A 22,308-nucleotide genomic window follows, 5' to 3' on the forward strand; every position below is an offset into this window, starting at 1 on the left:
ATTTCTTAAAACATTAACATCTTACAAACTATGAAACATGTCAACACTATTAAGAATTTTCAGTTTATTACGAATGTCACATTTATAAAAAAATATGTGTTTTTACAATCTTTGCATGGGATACTAAAAAGTTATGAGTATGATCAACAGAAATATATGTATGAAGGTATTGAGAGGATATATTTATCTGTTTCTCTGTCTCAATTTCTCTCAATATGGAAGCTGAGTAATACACAAAGATGTGGTACAACCGATTGATAATATGACACTCAAAATTCAATATTGGGCTCATATATTTCATAAGCTTTTGGTAAGTTAAGAGTGTCTTTAAGAATGACTGGTGGTCCTTTCTTGTGGTACATGTAAATGATATACATGTACACCATTTAATGTTCATTAGTGATTAGCTAGCGCAAAGAAATGGTCACCAGTCGCTCTTAACATTACTACAGCTTTATGTAACACCCACCTGGGGTGTTTCACCAGGAGTTAAGTGCGACTTAAAAGTAATGCTTAATGCTGGCAAGCACATAATATCAACACACCATTTTATTGATTAATACGCAGAAGCGCTAGTCCTCTTGGCATGAATGACTTCATAATGTAGTGATGCATTTTACACAGCATGCAACTGAAAATTAAGGTGTGACTTCAAATCATACTTAACTCCCTGTGAAACACTCACCCATATCATCTAATATGAGTAAAACATATATGTTCAGATAATTTTTGACATTTAAACTCCCTAAGATTGTGTAAGAGTAGACGTAGTTCAGGAAAACCATGAAAGAATGGGTGACTTCATATTCCAGCAATTAATGAAATTATTTGTAATCAATTGAGAAAAAAACATTCTAGATTTAACATTATCTTGAATTATTTGAAGATGGGCACTGATATAAGAATAACTTGGTTCCTGGAAGCTGATTGGAAATAAGCCTCATCTTTCTCACCCAATTGGCATTCTTATCAAGGAAAGATGTACATGTATGTGAATAGAATCCAAAGTCGGCAGACAAATCAAATAAACTTTAAAATCATGGTTAAAATTATTAGCATGTAGGCAATATTAGAGAAGAATGTAGAGCTGCCAGAGGTGGTAAGAGCTATGGTTCCCTCAGACTCAGAGATGCTAATACAACTATTTTCTTGAGGGACGCAGTCCCCAAAGTACATAGTATCACCAAATCTCTGAAGGTTGTATATATCTGGTTTATATCCAGCATAGGTATTAAATGTAAGAGATATGGTCAAATGAATTAACAAATGGGAATCCCAAATGTGACATGAAATTGACAAAATCTGATAAAGGTGATCAGCAAACAATGGAACTTCTACATCACTATGCATGTGATTAAAGCTCTGTGCATGCATCCGTCAGCAGTCTGTACTATATACGGCTCAGGTAACATTTTCAGCTTGTAACGTCAGCTGTCGGAATTCACTGCATTTTTTGTGACGGTTGGAATAATGTTCAATCACATGAAAGGTTTATACTGATCACCTGTTCAGATTTTATGATGGATGTGGTGCAGTTACTTCACCACATACATTTTGTTTTGTCATATTCCAATTTTAGTGGCCATTTTGTCTGATTTTGATTGTGTTAGGTGCGCAGCTTCTAAAGGAATTTAAAAAGATTATGGTCCTCGGAAGGTTTATGAAAGCCAGGGTGGACATTTGGGTAAAAAGGCTGATAAACACTGTGTTTTGGTAAATCCTGTTGCACATTTAAAGGGATGGTTTGGGCTGAAAATATTTATATCTAAATAAATAGAGTAAAATTCACAGAGCAAATTGCTGAAAATTCATCAATATCGGATAACAAATAACGAAGTTATTGAATTTCAAAGTTCATCAATATTTTGTGAAAACAGTTATATGCACATCATCCCAAATATTCATTAGGTGGGCTGATGATGTCTCATCCCCACTTTCCTTTTTCTTACATGTTATTACATGAAGTCATAAATGATTGATTTTTTCATACATGGGTAAATGATGTGTCTTCATTATGATGAAATATGTTGTGGCAATAAATAACTAATACACTTAATGAGTTGTCAATCAAATTGATTTAATTCTGGGTAGAACAATTTTGAATAAACCTAATTTCATATAATAAAATACAAAAGAACAAGTGGGGATATGACATCATCAGCCCACCTAATGAATATTCATAAAGACATACCTAGAACTGTTTCACCGGAATAATGCAAATCTTTAAAATTTAATAACTTTGTTACTTGTTATCCGATTTTTATCAAATTTTCAGCATTTCGCTCTGTGAATTTTACTCTATTTATTGAGATATAAATATTCCCAGCCTGGACCATCCCTTTAATGATCCAACTACAGCATGATTTTGAACAACCAGCGTTTTAGCATAAAGTTTCATGAAGTAAAATTATTTGATTTGAAATTCAGTACAATGCTAGGAATACTAATCAGAATCCTCTTTTGCTGCCAGCCTTGTGTTCAGAGTAAAGACCAAACCTGCTTCAAGTCACAGCCGATGATGAAATCAATGTGTAACTTGCTAACACTGTACAACTTGCTTTTGGTTCATATTTTCTGGCTTGTTAAGTTGACTTTTACTTATTTTTCAATAAGACTTGGTATTCTATAGTACTTATTAAAAAGCTGACCTCATCATTTACAAGATGAAATAAAACAGTCCAGGGGGTGTTTCACAAAGATTTAAGTAAGACTTAAGAGTTGCAGTTTAATGCCGACGTGTACACTACATGAAACGCGCAATCATATTGGTCAATGGCAGTAGTGCGCGTCCTCATGGCATGATCTGACCAATTTGGTCATGTCTTTTATACCCCAAACGCAACTAGGCATTTAAATGCGACTCTAAGTCATACTTAAATCTTTGTGAAACACCCCCAAGATTCATAAATGTGGTTTTGAATCAGTGGTTTGAAAACCATGCATGGGTTATGCAGATTTCATGCATGTATTGTGCTGAATTCAGTACATACATGTATAATGAGATGAACGTTTATTTTCATCACAGCATGCTAAATGCATGCCTGTGACTAAGGTTAAGTCAGCCAAATTTATATGTACACTGATATAAAACATGGAATCACTTATCTAGACAAAACAGTTGGTTTATTAATGCTGTAATCGTAGCAACAACTGTCAATTTACCGCACTGTGATAAAAATGTGCATATTGGACGCTTTGTCAATACATGCACTGACTTTAGCATGATAAATGCATGAAATCTGCATAAAACCATGTTTTCAAACCATGGATACAGTTACACCTTTGAGAATTCAGGCTAACGTCAGGCAAATGTCTAAAAATGTTTAAAAAAGGGCAAGAGTTATCTCCCTGAATGATAATTCCTTCGGTAGGAATGTCCATCATCATAACCTCTCCTGGAATCGTTCCTTCCGCTTGACCGATCTCGATTCCTTCCCTGTCTGTCCTGGTCATAACTTCCACCTCTGCGTCCATCCAGATCGGACACCCTACAATCCTCGGAGTACCGTCCCCTATCTCTGGATCTTTGGTCCAACGAACTGTCCCTTCCACGATAATCAGAGCCCTCATCGCGTCCATAACTCCGCTGCCGATTGAAATCGCGACTTCCATCGTTATCAAAACGTGGACTGTAATCCCTATCGGACCTTCCTTGGTTGTTGTCTGCATATCGGTCTGGGTTACGGGGTGGAGGGCCACGGTTATCAGAAGCTCTTCTGTCAGGCGTATCGTAGTTATTTTGAGGTGAGGATGGTTGGTGTGAAGGGCTTTGATCTTTTCTGTTTGATAATGGTAAGCCTTGCATCGCAGCTCCTTGAGAAAATGGTGTTCCTGAAATACAAGCAATACCAACAGGCTACATTAGACATTTCTTTGTAATGATTGAACAATATTATCAATCAAACATAATGAAAACATCAAAAGTTCAAAGATAAAACTAACAACATACCTGTATATAATTAGAATTTTGGGGCAATATTTTGAATTAAATTTTTGTTCACATTTTGTTTATATTGAGTCTTTCTAATCTGATCCCAAATTCATCAAATAAATAATCTTATTCTCTATACTAAATTGAGGTAAAGACTGGTGGATGTGATACACCTGTTTAGTGCAAAATTGCAAGAACTGAATTGTGTATTAACAAGAACAGTGATGGGTGTTAGTTTTAGTGTAAGGTGTTGAGAGCAAACAACACCAGCACTGGACACCTAACTTAAAATCTCAATAATTATGTTCATAAGCATTCCCACAAAATCCTACCAAAAAATGCATACTGTATGACCAAAACACTGGGAATTGGCCAACACCACACTGTTCTCAGCCGGATTCATAACACTGAACACTTTCATTAAAACTAATCGACCTAAATCTTTAAACCGTTTTCTTCACTCAAATTTAATCAAAACTCTGGTCTAAACTGTGGTTTAACTATGGATAGCCAATTGTGAAATACAGGTTTGATATATCAGCTTATCTGTTCCTGAGACCATCTATAACTGTCTCGAAATAATAAATGAATTATTTTTTTTGGTCATAATAGCATAATGAAAGAGCACAATGAACATAAGAAAAATACAATGTTGGCAAAATTTTGACATTTTGGCTTCCCGTAATTTTAGCAAAGAGTTAGACCACGGCCTATAAAGGTAAACCAGACTTCAGAACACTAGCCTATGACCAGTATTCTGAAGTCTGGTTTAACTTAGACCGTGGTCTAACTCTGTGCTAAAATTATGGGAAGCCGAAATGTCAAAATTTTGCTTAACGGTACATTGTATGTTCACTGTTGTCAAGATTCTAGTTCTCGAATGGTGAAGACAACTATCTTTATTTCCCCTTGCCAGACAGTTAAGAATGATTTGAGAGCCAAATGAGCCAATACATTGAACCGTTGACATAAAGAGATTTTATTCTACAATTGGCTATCCATAGTCAAATCACAACTTTAAACCAGAGATTGAATTAAACCATAGTTCAGGATGGTTACACTTCGTAATTCCGAAGGTTCGTAATTCCGAAACACGCAAATTGCCTATACCTCGATGTTCGTTAATCCGAAAACGTAAAAGGGTTCGTTAATCCGAACATTTGTGGCGTTATTCCGAAGGTTCATTATTCCGAAGGTTCGATAATCCGAAAACGAATTAAGGTTTGATGTTCCGAAGGTTCGTTAATCCGAAAACGAAATAAGGTTCATTGTTCCGAAGGTTCGTTTATCCGAAAATGAAATAAGTATCATTGTTCCGAAGGTTCGTTAGTCCGAAAACGAAATAAGGTTAGTTAATCATTTAGTTTTCGGACAAACAAACATTCGGAATTGCGAACCTCATTTCTTTTTCGGATTAACGAACCTTCGGAATTACGAACCTCACTTTGTTTTCGGACTAACGAACCTTCGGAATTACGAACCTCATTTCGTTTTCGGACTAACGAACCTTCGGAATAACGAACCTTCGGAATATCCGAACCTTCGGAATAACGAAGCTTCGGAATTACGAATGTATGCGGTTCAGGATATGGGCCTTTGAGTGTGACTGCATTATTACCTGGTGGGAGACCTATTCCTTGCATAGACTGCATGTTGCCTGGAAGTCCCATGGGTGATCCTGTAGAAAGATGCGTTACCATCAGCGGGACAGTCCCACCTTGAAAGCCCTGCCCCATCCGAGCCATCCCACCTGGCGCTGAAGCAGACCGGTGAACGGGGGGTGGCAGCCTACCACCTGCCCCGCCCTGCATCGGAGGAGTCCCAAGCAGCCCCTTCCCACCTCCACCACCGCCATGGTATCCTGGACTCTGCATTGGAGGCGTGGCTGGGATCATGTGCTGGGGTGTGGATTGGTGCTTGCTGCCGCTGCGGAACTGAAGTCGAAGAGCACGGTTAAAGAGTGAAAGTCCCCCCATGAGTTGCATTGAGTAGGGTACTGAGACATCGTGCTTGAATTTCACAAAGGCAAAACTCTTCTGGTTTCCTTCCTTGTCCTTGGCAATGTTGACATCCTGGAGAGGGCCAGCCTAGAAAAAAAAATGCATGGGTCGTTATCTTTTATATCACCCAATCATAATGAAATGCTCTCTTCTTGGAAAAAGACTGATTTGAGTTACTAGAGCGGAATTGCATTTAAAGGGGTACTCTGGGATGGTAGTATTTATACATAAATAATATAATAGAGTAAAATTCTCCCTACAAATATATTAAGCTATTATTTCCAATCTACAGCATTACCAATTCGAATGAAAGAAGTGGTGATAAAGTGAACAAAAAGTGTGTCGCCTCTTGGGCTAGTCCAAGGAAAGGTCACCCTAGAAGACAAAATGTGAATGCTATTTTAAGCAGTTATCTTTGGTGGGGTAAGAAAGTCGAAATATTGAATTCTAAAACTTGATGAAAATGGAAAAATATTAAAAAATTAAAAACAGTAGAAATACATTAAAAATTCAGATTAAAACCATGAAAAAAACAAAAAAAATATTGAAATGGCTAATTTCCTTTTCAGCCATATTTTATGTCTTAATAGAACATTTTAAAAGAAAACAAAACCTCTTTTGTTATTTTTAAATTTGAAAATATATGAATTTCTAAAATTATGGGGAAAATTGTGTACGTTCTCTATGGGGACATAATGTCCCATACGTAACATGCCATTGTTTAATTAGAGTCTGTAATTTGAGGATTTTGCCTTTTGACATGAAACTTGCCTTAGATATACATACAAGAGTATTTTGACTTTTACCACACTTAGTAAAAAAGTTGTCAAATAAAATACTTTAAGAGAATTCTCAAATTGTTTCTAAAATGTCAAGGTCAGATGTCACCATTTTTACATGATTATTCTTCTCCTAGATATCAACCATCATTGTGGTATTAAAGGTATAAATCAAAGTCATTTAACATTATATCCTACATAGAGTAAATCCTGTATAGTGATTGGTTAAGTAGCATCATGTGACCTAATATATTTCAACTATGATGTTGCGTGACGTCAGACCTTGATATATTTTTGGATATATCGAGGTCTGACGTCATTATTTCGCAAAACTGGATATCAAGCTAAACTCTCGGGCGCACCGGCCAGTGCGCTCTCTCTCCCAGGCAAGTCCAGCGATGCGTCGGCGCAGGCACTAATCTGCGTTCCGCTGAGCGCGGTGGCTCGGAGAAAAGTAGGTAATTCAACTCAAGTAACCGGACTTTGCAAGCTCAACACATAGATTTTGGTTGTAAATTATCAAAAGTAGGATATAAAACAAATATACCAGGCGTTTCATTCGAAAGCATAGTGGGAATTATTAATCCTCGGTTGGACTGGCAAAACTACTATATTTCCCTCGGGGCTTCGCCCCTCGGGAAAAATAGTAATTGCCAGACCAACCTCGGATAAATAATTCCACTATACTTTCTCAAAGCCTGATATATTTGTTTACTATTTTTCAGGTCATTAAAGCCTCTGAAATGTTCCATATGTAATGCGCGTAAATTCTTGGACTTGCCCAATTATTATTCAATTCAATTTCCATTCAATAAAAACACAAGATACAATATCAGAGAAATACATGATTGGTAACAAAGCAATTAAATATACATAAATACAAAATGAAATTTGGGAGACTGCAAAAGGCCGAAAGGTCTTGACGAGACAGACCCCGAGTGCCATCATGGCAATACATAGGCCTACATTGGCATAGGTTAAAATGATGACATGAAAAAAAAAAAAAAAAAAAAAACAAACAGACACAACCCAAAAATTTCAAACAGATCCGTCATAAAGCTTGTGCCTTCCAGGACTCTTTCTTTGTATCAACCATACTCGACTGGAATAAACTCCTTGCAGATCTATAGACGTTAGTTAACCCATTATCTAGACCAAAAGCTTCGGTCTCTGTTATATTGGTTGTTCCGCTAAACTCCGTTGGCTCCACTCACAAAAGCTTCGGTCTCTGTTATATTGGTTGTTCCGCTGAACTCCGTTGGCTCCACTCACAAAAGCTTCGGTCTCTGTTATATTGGTTGTTCCGCTGAACTCTGAAACACTGGCTCCACTCACCGATTGCAGAGACCGAAGTTCTAACTCGTTCTGTACAGGGATCAGGGACTCAATGGTCATATATGTTTATTAAGTTCGGATAAACCAGGGAAGTGGGAGTTGCACGACAGCCGAAGTAAGTCACCGTTTTTTTTCCTTTAAAGTTTATTTTTTCCCGTTTTGGTGCATTTCAGGCAAAAACGGACATGACGGAATAATAATCTTTATTTTGGACCAGTTCTTATATATTTTTATGAAATAAAATTAAAGACAAAAATCAATGAGCTCCGTCGGGGGGATTTTGCATCGTTAACCCTCTAATTATGCTACATGTAATGCCTTGGCGGCTGCACGATCGCGAGCTGTCTCATCTGTGTATGAGGAGAAACAAAAAATAATAAAAATGTTTAAAAACTCCTCGAAACAGACGGCTGCCAGCGCCAGCTGTCTACCCTAGTAGTAGTACCCATTATCTTACTTTGGACTCCTTCCAAAATAATTAAATATCAACACTGCACTTCGTTGAGCCACTCCACACGCACTCAACTTACATGCCGCCGCGCACAGAAAAATCAAGCCATAGATTGATAGAAGTCGTGTGTTGTGGACACCAGAAGTGGGGTCGCAGCACGCGCGACCCAATAGTTAGAAATCCACTGCCAAACGCGGTTCATGGTGCGAGGTTAGAATACTAACCTCGCAATACTTGTGACTTTTTTTAGTTGTGTGAGTGCTCCACACGTAGCGACTCACCGTCTCACGACACGTGCTCTTAAGTTCAACTGTTCAACTTCAAGAATCAAGTTAGCTTGATGTGCCAATCGTAGTATTTGCTGACAGAACGATAGGGGAGACCGGGGTTAGTTGGAACATTTTTGACAAAAATAGCGGTAAAATCCAAATAGACTTTACTCGAGAAACAATCAGTATATCAGCTTGAAGCATATATCGCAGGGCTTCAAATGTACCCCATAAAAATTTTAACTCTATTATGGTTACTGAAAAAATCCACCTTTAACAAGACCATCGCAAACGTTCCAACTTACCCCCATATCGGGGTAAGTTGGAACATGGTATGGGGTAAGTTGGAACACTGCATGGTCAATTAAGAATTATACTAAAACTACTTAATTTGTAATATTACATGGTTTTAGCCTATTTGCTTTATCTTATTCAAGTTCAAAATATTAAAGTGTGGGTTCATTGAACTTTATGTTTCCTTTTATACAGCCACTCACACAAGCAGACTGTGTAGTAGAATTCTGAATATTTGGGTGCATCTGAGTTTACATACAATTATTAAGTGTACTATCAGCAATTTCATGTACTTCTGCATCAAATTTATGAGACAAAAATTAATTGTTTATATTGTTTTCATAATTAATTATGCATATAAGCATATAAAATTTTCCCTAAATTTGTTTTTTTTTATAAAGTTTTTACCTTTAACTCTATATATCAAGCTAGTAGAATGCTAATTTTTGGTGAGAAAAATTAATCTATTTGAACCAGCAAAAGTAAAAAAATTAATCATACATTTATGACTTTTGGTTGAAAAACACAATTTGCATTGACCTTGTACATGGAATCACGTTTTTGAACAATTTTGGGTCCGAACATGCACATACAATTTGTTGCGTAATTTTGAAATCGCGCACACAGGCATTGCAAATTTGGTCTCAAATGATGCGCAAGACTTGGAAGTAAAAAGTCAGTGAGCAGTGTAGTAAAAAATTTTGTGCGACAGCGTAGTGACGAAATTTCTCGAGGGGGGGGGGGGCTCAAATTGACACCCCCCCCCATTTTGATAAGGGTTAATATTGCATTAGGTGCCTACAATAGGCCTTAAATGCACACTCAGACCTAACTGATAATCAAAACAAGCATGGTATACAATACATGTTCAAAAGAGTGTGAAATACTTTATATATTTTTTTCATCAAATCCAATGTTTTTATTCATAATTATGTTTGGGGTAAGTTGGAACATGTTCCAACTAGCCCCTTCAACTTTGTTCCAACTAACCCCGGAGGCCCATTTGACGTTTATAAGCTTACAGCACAAAAAAGGGACTTCACCATGGCATATCAATAACCTCATTTTGTAGCTTGGTACAACTACAAGTGTCTATTATAACCCCAAACTGGCCAACTTGATCTATAAACTTCTCCGAGATAATCGAACATTTCTGAACAAGAAAAAAATTACTCAGAAGGTAAAAAAACAAAAATTTGTTTCTAACTTCACCAGGCTTGTTGCATATGTGTTGTCTGTAATATGGTGGATGGCTGTTGATAATGACAATAAATTGAGGAATGAGGGCAGTATTGCAGAAATTTATTTAAAGACGTTAGAGAAAATTACAATGTTTCAACTTACCCCATGTTCCAACTAACCCTGGTCTCCCCTACAGATAATCCATTTCCAACCCATCCTAGGCCATGGCTCTGAGTCTGACTCTCTGGATCTATTCGTAAACACATCTACCTGGGCGAGGTTAGACGACTAACCTCGCACTCGCATTATCGGGGATAATGCTCCTGTATGATTCCAATGACTGCCACACGAACTTGTGATATCCCTATTGAAATTATGTGCAAAAGAATTATATATATATATGCAGGCGGTACCGGTAATGTACCGGTAGGTTTGGCACCCAAAAGGCAAAACTCGTTCAAGTTGTAACTCACCTGTAAAAACAGCTCAAACAGTATTTCTTCTGTTACCCTTGGATCAAGATTCCCAACCCATAATGTTCTATCAGCCTGTTCAGTCATTTTGAAATCGGCAAGGCCAAAAAAGAAAAAGACCAGCAGCAAAATTAAAAACCTATTATTAATACACTCTGCGAACGCGAGTCTGGAGTAGAAATATTATGAGACGCCAAGTGTTCATTTCACTTTTCTGTACTTACTTACTGTAGGCTTGAGTTGAGTGCCTGTTCATCAATCGTACTATCTCCTCTGGTGGTAGTACAGGCATGGTATTAAAAAATATATATACTTAAAACGAGAAAGGACTGTCAGAATTAGTGTGTACATGTATGCTAAAAACCGTGGAAAAACAAAGACAATATCGCCTTATAGAGCAAGTCATAATTCTTTGACCAGTGTCTATCCAGGCGATTTTTTTTCTGCTCAAATTTCCATGCATTTTTTTTGTACACCCATACAACCGAAAAAAAAAACACAATTAAATGCCGGGATTAAATGCAACAGCCGATTCTGTAACAAAATCTGTCAAACCAAAGATATTGTGTAAGGAATTTGTTTATTTTTATTTTTACGTATTTGTTATAATAATCCATATTGCACTCGCGTAGGCTGAAGCAGAATTTAGCCTTGGGGCCATATGGAGTCGAACGATCGGACCCCCAAAATTTCCAAAACGAAGAAAAAAACAAAGCAAATTACAGGAAAAAGTGTGAAATATGAAAGTATCTCTGAATACTAGGCCTATTTCAAAATATATAACAAAATAGAAAGTGCCCGATCCTCCAATTAATAGTTTTAAAGCAGAACACAGTGTGTGTTAAAACACAAATCTAATACTGACGACCATTTCTATTTTCATAAAAAAATCAAACTAAAGAAAGTTGGGAGATGAAGCCTATGTCCCAACCGGCTGACAGAAATATTTGGGGGAAAAATTGGGGGAGAGATAGAGGGGAAAACTAAAACATAAATTGGGGAAAAGCCGGGGGAAAAGGGAAATTGTGACCCACACCCCAAACCAACAATAGGCCTCAGTAACCGGGGAAGGTTTTGTACAGCAAATATAATCATTCAGTCTTTAAAGGGGAAAATTATATCTGAAAGAATAAGTCGTTTCTTCAATATACTTTCTGTTAAAATTTTGAAGTTGTAAAGTTGAATGAAAGACAATTGGATACCAAGATTAACTGTTTGACACCATGTTTTGCGGACTGCATGGAAGTTTCTCTGAGATTACATCACATCACAGCATGCTTCAGTAAACCCCGCAGAACAAACTTTGTTTTCTCCTTCATTTTGTTCAAGCTCTCACTCGATCATGTGTTTCTGTTTTAAATAAAGTAAGCCTATATACGTGGGTGTTAATAAACTTTGAAGCTAATTAGGAGTTCTTTTTGAAGATCTTAAAATACATTGTTAGGTTCAACTTTTTTTTTCTTCATAATTTTTCATATCCCACTTTGAGTGCTCATTATATTGTGACAGGAGACTGGGAACGATCTTTGAAGATCGAGTGAGTGCTGGTTTTTAAAGAAAAAATTAGAAAAACAGTGGTTTTCACTCCTTAAAGGACAAGTCCACCCCACAAAAAAATGATTTGAATAAAAAGAGAAAAATCCAACAAGCATATAACACTGAAAATTTAATCAAAATTGGATTTAAAATAAGAAAGTTATGACATTTTAAAGTTTCGCTTAATCTCATCAAACCGTTATGTGCACATCCTGGTCGATATGCAAATTAAGGGGACTGATGACGTCATCCACTCACTATTTATTTTGTTATTTATTATATGAAATATTCTAATTTTCTCCTCATTGTCAAGGAAAATAACAATTAATTACTCCCTGAACATATGGAGTTAGCATTGTATGGTACAGTCAGGTTGGTCCCTATGGTCAAATCTGTAACAAAAAGAAATATTGTATAATTCAAACAATAAAAATCTAAATAAATAGTGAGTGATTTTCATCATCAATCGACTGATCCATGCATGTCACTGAGTTGTGCACATCACTGTTTAGTGAAAAATAAGCGAAACTTCAAAATGCCTTAACGTCATGTAACACGCGGAAACTGATGTAGAAAGATGACACACGACACCATTCCTTGTGTTTCGGTTCGTTTAATATCGATGGATCGTTACATACAAAATTCCAAATACAAGAACAAAAGATAGAAAAAACCTGCAAAAACCAATAAGAACAAAACAATTAAATAGAATTATGATATGTTTGAAAAAATGCACAAAATAGAAATATACACATATTTGCTTGTAACTCTAAGGTAAACATTCATCAATATGACGTCAAGTAGACTCTTAATAATAAATGATAAAAATGTTGTCTATATCCATTCATTAAAACCTATTCAATATTGCCTGAATTCAACTCATCTAATCACAAATTCAGTTCCTCCATCGTTATGGATAACTCTTTCAACAAATAAATGAAATACATCCATTAAGTGAAGTTTACCAAACAACAATTAAAATATGCCAACAAAATAACATTGAAATACAGTGGTTAATAAACGATAACCACTCACCCTGGCAATCTGGCCTAGAGGACCATATTTCCTCTGGTGAGAGCCTCACCCGCTACACGAATGTCATGTTAAATACCTTTAAAAGGAAAATAACAATTATTACACTTAGTAAGCAATCATCGTGACCCTTAACTCCGAAGACACAAAACTGAAACATTGAATTAACAATTCAATAACCAAAATCAATTTAACCAAAATCTTTCACTCTAAAGATCATTTTACTAAATTGTTTCACTATAAGATTAGAACCGAACACATTCTGTTTTATAACTACATACTACAATCAAGTATATACGTACAAGTAATTATACAAAATATAACAAAATGACATAAAAATAATCTGAAGTAACAAAGACAGATGCATAACTAATGAATTATTCAATTTACAAACCCCTTTAAAATAAGACAGATAACATGCTATGCTAGCAAAGATAGCTCTTTAATATAACCTAGCGTATTATTTAAAACAATAGAAAGTACATTGCGAATTAACTTTATAAACTATTATTCAAAACTAACAGAATTGACAAAAAAGATAACTATCTTACCTTTAATTCTGACCCGAAATGAAGAAGCCTCTCTGCCTGCCCCATGAATGGGGTGCAGTGTAGGAGTGAATTGGAGCAAAATCCTCTCTCCTTTTTATGCAGTTATCACTCTCCATTCACAGATGCTAAGCCTTGACCATAATTATCTACGTCATACAAGTTCATAGCTCTGGAATGTGATGTTTTGACCCAAAGACCATTCAGCATCACTCTTACCCAGAAAGAGTGTGAATCATACTTCTTCAAAAGCATGAAGATTGTTAAATATTTCTACTTTCTACTACTTCCTGTGCACTTCCTGTGAAGGCATCTAAAACTTACAGACAAAATAATTAAGAGTAATGAAAATATATGAATTTCCATTAAACATTTCATTTTGACCTGTTACAGTCTTTAATTTTATACATCCGATTTTGATGAAATTATCAGCGTTATGTTTGTTTGATTTTTCTCTATTTATTCATATCAACATTTTTCGGGGGTGGACTTGATCTTGAGTTTATTTCGGGCACTAATGATTTAAGAAGCTACTATAGAAAAGAAAAAAAAAATCAGTGTCTTCAATCCCAAATCAGGCGCGTATCCAGGATTTTGTATATACCCCTGGGGGCACGACGTGCCTAATTCTGGCGCCAATGTGAACTTTTTTTGAAAATGCACCCCCCCCCCCGCCAGGGACTGGTGCCTTAAATGCATGTTGAATCATGTTATTTCATAATCACGTGGAAAAAAGTGCCATCGAAGATCACTATTTTGTGAGTTCATAAAAAAAATGTCCATGAGTATATTGTAGGGCTTACTACCACTTGTTTAAACAAAATAATAAATCCGACCAGAAAGCATAGAATTTTAAGCACTTTGAGGTTTCAATTTTATTAGTTTAATTTCTCGTCAGAGTAGGCCTTACTAAAACTATATGAGCCGAAGCTGTAATTTCTTTACGAGGTATACGTATCTAATTTTCGTCAAACAAGAAAAAATATTTCAGCTTTTGTTCCCAATTAGGTTCTTTTGTTACAAAAATGCATTTTTTTCCTTTTTGTTGTAAGATTAAAAATATACATCATATTTTGGAACTGAATGAAATTTATGAGATTTGAAAAAGTGAAGGAACTTGTGTGAGAGATTTTAGCTCATAATTGCTCATTTGTTGACTTGGTGATATTTGAGTTTTACTTTTAACCATGCAATATTTTTACAAAACTTAAATTAAAGCATAGAGGTGGATTACTCTATCATAGATGGTTTCATAAGAATCGTGAAGGTGGCATTTGGCGTTCCATAGTAAATTAACCGAAAATAGGAGCACATTTTTTTGCACTCGATTACCTAATTAACAATAGCAATATTGATTATTTGCAAACAGTCATATCAATGTATTTTATAGCTAATCAAAAGAGCTTGAAATAAATATATTAATTAAAAAATATATTTTTTTATGATAAAATTAAAATTTCAACGTAAAATAGAAACTATATTACTGAAATGTATACCGGTAGTATCAAATTGGCACTGCAGAAATATCATACTAAATTTTGCGATGAATTTTCTGTTTATATTCAGTGGATGTAGCGTCCGTAGCAGCGAAATATGATGAGCGGCGTAGGCAGGTTCGGGTAAAAATGTTTTCAAGATACTAATATTATGTATTTCCTTATAGCTTATAATGTGTGTGGTGTACCTGTATATATTTAGATAATGTGTTGCTAGTAGTACGGTCATGACGGTATCGTTACACTTTTTTGTGCCTCACGAAATAAGGTCAAGCAAATGAAATGCCTGGTCCCTGCCCCGCTGGAGATCGAGATGGAGCGATGCAGCGGCCAGCGAGAGCGGGTTGGAATCGCCCTAGGCGTAGGCGCAGCGTAGCCTGGCCCTGGGGCTGGGGCCTGTCTTGAGACTCGCCCCACAGCTGCTCAGCCTCAAGCCTCTCATTCAATGAACAAGGTTATGATATAACCTTGTTCTCAGTTACATCTCTATGTGTGGCAAAATAAGGTTGACAATGTTTGGATTATTTTTTATTTTGGACAAATGCTTGATTTTTTTACACTGCCACTGGTTAAGTCAGTGTCAGTTTCCACTACCACGGCACTATACCAGTGAGTAGAGGTGCACGACCAATATGGGAGACTCTCTCCAATACAATAGGGGAGAAAATCTCCCACATTGGAGACTTGCTTTGCAAAAGGACAAAAGAAACAACACCAACAAAAGCATGATTTTTTCCACCCAAAATTTTGTCTCACTAGGGCTAGGCGGTGCTGCACCATCCCAAGTTTGCTCAATCTCGAGATTTTAGCCCGATCGGCCCACTTCGCGATTGATCTCGAGATTCAAGAAACCCCGTCTCCACCATCGCAAGAAGAGCGATTCCTGCTCGAGCGAGGCAACAAGCCCGATATTCCGAGCATGCGCACTTTCGGATCTTGGAGTTTCAACGGCCCGCGCTTTTGAATAACTTCCCGCGATATGCAAGCAATGTACTCCTTTCACTAGCACTTTCGCCGTATTCGACCGGTGTTATGCAACAATCCTCTCAGCTCAGCGAGTGAAGAAGTGATGTATTCTTCGTTAAATATGATGGCGGAGTAGGAGGCAACGACAGAGAGAGAGAGAGAGGGAGAGAAGGAGGAAAGAAATGCTATTTGCTCACATTTTGCGAAGGAATAAGACGACACTGCTGTCAGTGTTGTTATTGAATATGACCATCGTCGATATTGAGCGCCTCCCCCTTCGGTCTGGTCTCTCCCAAAATCCATTCACATTAGGCAATTGATGAACGCTATTCGCGATAATATCTATTCGCATGTATAAAGTTGACTTTCGCACGTGTTTATGTTTTGACCAAGGCGGAAGTGGAACGCGAATTGCATTATGGACTGACGTCATGAATAAATTACCCCGAGTCCAATCTCGAGTGCGTCTGCACCTACGAATTAGCGGGATAATTCGTAAAATAGCGCGCTATTTTGCAAATAAACCCGAGTTGACTTGGGATTGCAATCTCGAGATTAATCCTACGAACTAGCGCGATAATTGCGTCTCCACTGCAAACTATCTCGAGATTTTTCAGATCGGGATAATTTGCAGGATCAGAAATAGCGCGCTAATTTGAAAACTCGGGATGGTGCAGACGGCCCTATTGGGGTCAGAAGCCCATTTGTTTTGTGTGTGATTGACAACAAAAATCCTTATCAAAACAAAAGTAGACGGTGAATTTTTAAAGTAGACGGTGAATTTTTAAAGTAGACGGTGAAAAGGGGTAATTTTTCATGAGGAATCTGCTTATCACATTTTTATTTGCCGCCAAGGTAATCCTTTTGCAGCAAATGTAAACAAAGGAAATTTGACTCCAAAACTGGAGACTGTCTCTAAAATTGGATACCAAAATTCTTTACAAAAGTCTCTGATATTGGAGATAATCTCCCACATTGGAGATAGTCTCCAATATTGGCCGTGCGCCTCTACTGACTACTGACTACACTCTACAGTACTCAGTAAAAAGACAGTAGTACAGCTTTTCATTACATAATCATAACTTGGCTCTTAAGTAAATTTGATTCTTTAAATTATTTTTTCTTTATTAAAAATAGAGCTTGAAAAATGAAAATTTTCTTGCCATATTACTTTCCACCAATAGAGGGCGTACACAAAAATATGCCCCAAATTCAAGTTTTTGAGCGCTCTGGTCAATACAAAAATTATTCTAAGCTACTAATGAAAATTGAATTGCAACTGTATGGAAAGCCCGGGGGGGGGGGGGGGGGCCCACTCCCATTGACGAGTGGATACCATGCGCGACCATGGGGTCTCGAAAAGCACCCTAAACACGTATTTTCCATATTCTGAAAATGCACCCCTTAACAAGTATTGGCGTGTGAAGCCCTACCCTTAACAATTATTGGCAACAAAACAATACTCTTGCTAAGTATTCCCGAAATTGACCCCCTAAACAAGTATAGCGATATTTTTATTGTTATGTCACGGACGTCGGTCGTCGGTTTTACCTTTAGAAAATTAGACTAAAATGTTTTTATAAAGGATGTACTTTTTGCGCCATAGTCAACACTACCGACTACGTGTTTAGGGTACGATTTGCGCGAGATGTAGGAGGTGGGGTTGTACTAAACCCAATGATAGGTAAAGGCTAAAGGTAAATGGTAATTCATCGAAACTTTTGCAAAGATTGGACAGGGTTCTTACCAACAGTAATTACTTTGGTACTAAGGATAAATGGCGTTTGAGCTAAAGCCGGTTCGCAGCAGCAGCATGCGCAGGTCCCGAACTGCCAATATGGCGCCACATGAAGCTGACGTTAGACTAGAGTACGGCGATTGCATTGTATTGCATATAGCGCAATACAACGCGCGCGGTCGTTACCCACCTCTATGTACACTGCACAAGGGAAGAAAGCGGACGTACGAGCCAGTTTTTTTTTAAGGAGCGATTTTTTTCCCTCGATCGCTCTCTAATGGGTTTGCGAGCACGATTTCAAAGCTTACGGGAGCGATATCGCGCAGCGCCCCCGTGTATTTTTTTCGCTGCCTCGTACACAGACGGCTCGCTATCGTGCAGCCACCATTTGGTGGTTAACAACGCAAAATCTCCCCGACGGGGCACATAGATTTTTTTCTTTATTTCATAAAAATATATAAAAAGAACTATCAAAATAAAGATTATTATTCTGTTTTTGCCTGAAATGCACCAAAATGGGGAAAAATAAACTGGGGGAAAAAACAGTGACTTCAGCTGTCGCGCAACTTCACTTCCCTGTTTTATCCGAACTTAATACATAAACATAGGGCCTTCTTCTTCTTCTTCTCCTCCTTTTCCTTCTCCTTCTCCTTCTCCTAGCTTCTCCTTCTTGTTCTTCCGAGATCTACAACATTTAAAAGCTTAACATGTTAATGTTTCAATTAAATTTAAAAAGTTCAAAATTCATGACATTTGAAAATTTGTAACTTTTAAAAAGTGTATCAGGCAGGTTTGAGGAACTATGTGTACAAACAATAGAGATCTTCTATTGTTTGTAAAAAAACCTGCCTGATACCCTACTAGGCCTAGACACAATTCTTTAAATCACTATTATTAGATCTACCTGCTAAAACCAGAGAACAATAGATTTGGTCCACTGAATCTTGTCTGGTTTTAAGCTTATAACAGGTATAGATCGAGTGAGTCAAAAATTGTGGCTGGTAGAATTTGACATGTTGATTTTTTTAGTTAAATTCTGCAATATTTAGGTCTGGTTTAATCTAAAATATCTTTTTCTTAGAATGAAGTGTGCATAGAAGGCCTAGATCTAAATGTTTGTTGGATTTCGACTAGTCTAGGCCAAGACCCTATTCGTCTTTTTAATTGCAACATCTGAGGCCCGTAACACAAAACTGATCGTAGAACATTTTTCTACGATTAATTCCATTGACTACAATGTACATGTACGATCAATCGTACGATCAAAGCTAACCTTTGTGTTACGGGACCCTGTTTATTTTCAACTTCGATCTGAGAATAGTTCATAAAATTTTGAAATGTATTGCCATGTTTTGCGGTCACTCTTTGTTCAAACATAGCTTGTCGTGCTAAAAAAGTCAGCACACTAAACTTTTCAATGTAGTGAGTGACTTATCAAAGATCAACAATTTTCAAGAGGACTGTCTTGGATATTACATGTATGGTCAGAGAAATGGCATTTTTTCCTTTCAATAGCGGTAAATGCAAAGTACTTCACATTGGCAAATCATCCAAATGTCAATAGAAGGAAAACTCCAATGTCCAATTTTTATAGATATCATACATGTAGACACAAAAGTATGACCCATTTCAAACTAATTTGCAAGTGAAAACTTCCAAATACTGTTCAGCTTTTTTTTTATTTTTTAAGTTAACGGAAAGAGAAGTCCTTGACCTGGGTTATAACACTGATACAGAAATTTGCCATCAACTTCTCGAATTTGAAAAGTGAAACTGAATGCCTAGGGTTTTGACAGTCTTTGTATTTCTTTTCCTGTTCTTTCCCAGGTTTTAAGTTCAAGGCTTGATCAATCTTTGTGATTTGGCATGGGGCTCTACATTGCTTCAGAACTGGTATTGGTAATCATACTCATCGTAAACGACAGACAAGGTAATTAAAGCAAGAGTTTATTCATTTTCCACAAGAAATTCAATACCCAGGGGCTGCGGAAGGGGTGGAGGCTGAAACCTTCAGCCCCCCCCCCATTTTTTTCAAAAAAGTGTACAAAAACATAGAGATACTGATTGTTTGTTTAATTTATGCATGGTCAGCCCCCCCACTTTTATAACCATTGCATCCCCTTGTACCGTTGAATGCTTGTAGCTGTATTTTGAAGGAATGCTGTATTTGAATGAAATTATGTATGGACTTTTTCTCTACTACTTGCATTGGATAAAACAGATTGAGATATAAGATAAAAGACTTAAAAGAAAATTATTTTCCAGATCTTAGTTTTGTTAGGAAAAATGGTAATTTCATTGCAAGAAAAGTACTTCATAGATTGATTTCTTTTCTTTTTTAGCTCAAGGCGTTTTACAATTCACCCAAGCCCCAAGTAATCAGGCCGTGCTCTTAAACCAGGCCCTCTGGTGGCATTGCATTGCCAGGGCCAGCATCGGCAGCCAGGAACCAACCTACTCCTGGGTACGGGGCAGTCAGATGGTGATTGGTGGCAGTGAAGGAGTGGCTGTGTTCTCAAACGGTACCTTGTACATCGAGACGGTGACCCAGGAGTTGCTAGGGAGCTATCGGTGTAGGGTACAGAGCGGAGTACAGAGGATCGAGAGTGATGAAGTTACATTGGCTTTGGCAAGTGAGTACAATGTAGGCCTATTGATTCTCTTATGACAACTACGGAACCTGTATTTAAGGACCAGATTATCTTTATGAATAGGTTCCTTGAATGTTTCAGTGAGGAATAAATCTTTGTGGAAAGTTGTCTTTCCAAACAAGTGGTTTCTTTTTGACACAACCTTGATTTCATTTCAGTGCTTCTTCACTCAGGTGTATTTAGACTGCCTTAACAAGGTTTAAGAATACTAGTTACCCTGAACTACCCTGATCACAAATTACCAGCGGGCCATTTCATAAAGCTGTTCGGAGGTTAAGAGCGACTTTAAGAACGACTGGTGATCCTTTCTCGTGGTAAATGATATCCAACTAAATGTTAATTTGCGATAGTTTAGCTCGTAAGCAAGGTTCACCAGTCATTCTTAAAGTCGCTCTTAACTTACGAACAGCTTTATGAAACGGCCCCCAGGTATATTTGCCAATGTAAAGCAATATACCTGTATACCCCAAAATAAAATACCTGCTAAGTTGTAGGTACTTGACGGAATTTCAAGAACGTTCAAAGGGATTCTTTCAAGGTCATGTGTATTGTGGCAGTGTGAAAGTAGGTACTTGACGGAATTTCAAGAACGTTCAAAGGGATTCTTTCAAGGTCATGTGTATTGTGGCAGTGTGAAAGCAAATTACGAATTTGCATAAGCAGTATTTGCCTTGGAGATTTGTTGTGTCATTTCATATTTCCCCCATTTGTGCTGTTAATCTGTAATATAGACATTTGGCCCAGCCCCCCTGGGGAGTGTTTCATGAAAGGACTCATCAGATGTTTTATCCAACAGTTACTATGGTAACAGTGCCTCTCAGCCAATCATAATCAAGGAACATTGTCAGATCTGATGACTTGTCGGAAGAGAATGTGTTGAAACACTCCTCAGATATCAAAATTCAAGACTTGGCGGACAATCGCAAGAGTTTCTTTAGCTTGTCTAACTTTTTTTGTGTTGAAATTATTCTTACCAGGTCTTGGCATTAGCTTCACAGCAAGCCCAAACAGTGTAACCCAAAACCTTGGATCATCCCTCGCACTCCATTGCTCCATAGCAAGCATTCCCATGGCAACCATCACCTGGCAACTAAATGGTGATGACATCTCCATGACAACTGATATCAACACATCGGAGGTGGGTGGAGTCACGACAAGTGAGCTAGAGGTCAATGAGCTGGATCACCAATATGGAGGAAATTACCGTTGCCTCGCAACCAATCACCTTTTGATTGGTTTAACAAGATACAGCCAGTTGGGAGAAGTGACTCTAATAGGTGAGTTGAGTTTACAGAAAACATTGAGGAAAACTCAGTATTATTACTTGTTTACTGCTTTTTATTACAAAACGTTTCAAATATTTGCTTTTCTATACCTGTGCTTAAACCCTTTAGCTAATCAGGGTTGATTTTGAATATGAGTTTAGGTCTATTAATCTTTTCTTCAGCTTTCCTTTGGTAGATAATGGTGCAGTCGCATTTCCCCCATGGCAGCCGTACGCCGAGTCGGTAACAGCCCTTTTTTAAATTTTTTGTACCAGCTACATTTAGGTGGTTTGAATAAAAAAAGAGTACAATGTCTGTTTTCGACTTGGCGTATGGCCACCATAGGGGAAATGTTACTGTAG

The 22,308-nt window shown here is 37.3% G+C and overlaps 2 protein-coding genes across 6 annotated transcripts in view; one reads left to right on the plus strand and one right to left on the minus strand.

Annotated features, from left to right (window-relative positions):
- Positions 1-49: 49 nt before the first annotated feature.
- On the minus strand, positions 50-10,936 carry LOC129266440 (RNA-binding protein 7-like). The gene is made up of 3 exons (XM_064103390.1): positions 10,715-10,936; positions 5,550-6,018; positions 50-3,831 (listed from the first exon to the last, which is right to left on the minus strand). The coding sequence occupies exons 1-3, from the start codon at positions 10,799-10,801 to the stop codon at positions 3,341-3,343; spliced, it is 1,047 nt and encodes a 348-aa protein (XP_063959460.1). The 5' UTR covers positions 10,802-10,936; the 3' UTR covers positions 50-3,340.
- Positions 10,937-15,358: 4,422 nt separating this feature from the next.
- The window catches only part of LOC129266439 (hemicentin-1-like), a 32,709-nt gene continuing 25,759 nt past the window's right edge, over positions 15,359-22,308 (plus strand). For 2 of the 5 annotated variants that reach the window (XR_010294370.1, XM_064103391.1), the window contains exons 1-4: positions 15,359-15,449; positions 19,858-19,960; positions 20,373-20,663; positions 21,659-21,958. Coding sequence is in view for 3 of the 5 variants with exons in the window: in XM_064103391.1 (XP_063959461.1) it covers positions 19,897-19,960; positions 20,373-20,663; positions 21,659-21,958 (655 nt within the window). In the remaining 2 variants the exon portion in view is untranslated. The remainder of the gene's footprint in view (positions 15,450-19,857; positions 19,961-20,372; positions 20,664-21,658; positions 21,959-22,308) is intronic. The other 3 variants (XR_010294371.1, XM_064103393.1, XM_064103394.1) reach the window with 2 other exon arrangements.

Source organism: Lytechinus pictus, chromosome 8 (genome assembly GCF_037042905.1).
Source record: "Lytechinus pictus isolate F3 Inbred chromosome 8, Lp3.0, whole genome shotgun sequence".
NCBI lineage: Eukaryota > Metazoa > Echinodermata > Echinoidea > Temnopleuroida > Toxopneustidae > Lytechinus > Lytechinus pictus.

Coding starts and splice junctions, on each gene's coding strand:
- LOC129266440 (XM_064103390.1), bottom strand. CDS start 10,801: ATGACTGAACAGGCTGATAGAACATTATGGGTTGGGAATCTTGATCCA. Junction 6,019..10,714: donor TGTTTGAGCTGTTTTTACAG/GTGAGTTACAAC, acceptor TTTTTTTTCTAG/GCTGGCCCTCTCCAGGATGT. Junction 3,832..5,549: donor AGGAATAGGTCTCCCACCAG/GTAATAATGCAG, acceptor CTTGTATTTCAG/GAACACCATTTTCTCAAGGA.